The sequence below is a fragment of the Echinops telfairi genome, unplaced genomic scaffold (genome assembly GCF_000313985.2).
Source record: "Echinops telfairi isolate 266 unplaced genomic scaffold, ASM31398v2 ScPeMD7_28;HRSCAF=97, whole genome shotgun sequence".
Classification (NCBI taxonomy): Eukaryota; Metazoa; Chordata; class Mammalia; order Afrosoricida; family Tenrecidae; genus Echinops; species Echinops telfairi.
In genome coordinates, this window is record NW_022103925.1 from 2,599,551 (window position 1) to 2,601,388 (window position 1,838).

At 53.0% G+C, this 1,838-nt stretch overlaps 1 protein-coding gene across 1 annotated transcript in view; it reads left to right on the forward strand.

Moving 5' to 3' along the window:
- POLN (DNA polymerase nu) overlaps positions 1–1,838 on the forward strand; it is a 200,207-nt gene that overhangs the window by 134,047 nt on the left and 64,322 nt on the right. Inside the window, exons 15-16 of the mRNA XM_004715106.3 lie at positions 121–195; positions 1,213–1,327. Coding sequence (XP_004715163.3) covers positions 121–195; positions 1,213–1,327 — 190 coding nt within the window. The remainder of the gene's footprint in view (positions 1–120; positions 196–1,212; positions 1,328–1,838) is intronic.

The following is a 1,838-nucleotide window of genomic DNA, read 5'->3' on the forward strand; positions in this document are numbered from 1 at the left end:
AAATCCAAAATTCATCCCCTTAGCTCTGGAAAGATGCTAAACACTGTTTTTGTCTGAGGAGTATCTGTGAGTCTGTACCTGACCAATCCACAGAGTGCTCTTCGAACAGCGGTGCCGGAGATGAAGACAGGCCCCTCACCGTCGCCCCCAGGACCATGTTCATTTCATCCAAAGGCCACACCTTCCTGGCAGCAGGTAGGAAGGACAGTGCCCTGGCACAGGAATTAAAGTGTTTAGCAGCTAAGTGAAAAGATTGCAGTTCAAGCCCACCGGCCCCTAGGAGGGAGATGAGATGAGGCTGTCTGCTTCCACCAAGGTTACAGCCTTAGAAACCAGTTCTACTCTGCACTATCGGGTCCCTAAGACCAGGGCAGTTGACTTGCGGGTTTGTGTGCTACAATGGTAAGATTTGGAAATCAACTCATTCAAAGATACTTACATAACTTATTCAAATAAATCCTTATATGAAACAAAGATTTCTTGTGCATACCCAATATTAACGGGTTTCCAGGACCCCTTCACCTTCCATAATGAAGTCCCAGGCTCAACTACACAGCCCTGTTCACTCTGCCCTCCTGTAGCCTCTCTGTCCTTGTCACCTACCACTCCCCACCATGACTTACTGTAGCCACCTGGCCATGTGGCCTGCCCCCAGCACACCAGACACCCCCTGATGGAGCCTGTGCCCAGAACATTCTCCAGACACCATCTTGGCTCTCTCCCTTAGTTTTCCTTGCATTTGCTCAAGTGCGACTTTCTTAATGAGGCCTCTGCTGTATGGCAGCAGCTTCCCTGCACACACTTACACTCACTCACACAAGTGCACACGTACATTCACAGCCATATGCACACCCACTCACAAACACGTACACGCACACAAATGCACACATGCGCTCAAATACACACACGTACACTGACAAATGCATAGACAGGTTTTCTGATGTTTCAGTCACTAGATGCCCGAGCACGGAGCCAGGCACCGGATGAGTGTGCAGAGCCCAGCGCATCACAGGGGGGTGCTGGCCTCACCAGGGCCAGGAGAGGAGACATGGGGAGCAGCCAGTGGCCAGCAGGGGTAGAATGTTGACCCCGATGCCACTGCGAGGGAGCAAGCAGCCCAGTGGGAAGTCTCAGGCAGGGCTGGGGAAGTGGGCTGTGGCAATGAAGGGCGTCACTCAGAGATTCGAGTCCACAGGGAGCCCTATCTTCCAGACTTTTCACAGATCGAATTGCGGATTCTTGCGCACTTATCTGGAGACCCGGAACTTCTGAAGTTGTTCCAGGAATCGGCACGGGAGGACGTGTTCTCAATGCTGGCTTCACAGTGGTAAGATACCCGCGCCCACCCAGATTGTTATCAGACCTGCAGGAATGCTGGCACGGACTTCTCCCAAGGCTATTTCCACCCGAGAGAAATGACGTTTTTTCTGTCGTAGTTCATCATTTTGGAAAGAAGAGTCAATAACTGGGGCGCCGAGAGTTATAAAAAAGCCGGTCGTTTTTCACGGCTAAACAAAGAGGCCCATTGCTAGTGAGTGTCACAGAATATTGGGGAAAGTGTAAGTCCTATGTCACCCATGTATCAGAGCTGACACAGAGTCAACGTCGCCCCTGGCTCCAGAGGGCGAGCTGCTTGCCTCGGGGAGAAAGTGAGTCGAGCTGGGCCACCACCGCCCAGGGGAGGGACATGGAGCTGGGAAGGAGAAAGGTCCCAGAGGCCCGTGGTGCCAGCGTCACTGCACCCTTTCATTACCCACAGGAGGCTGGCGCTTCTTCCTCAGGGTGGTGAAACACTGGGCCAGCCTGCCTGCCTGCTGGGTGGGCAGTAGCTCTGGTGG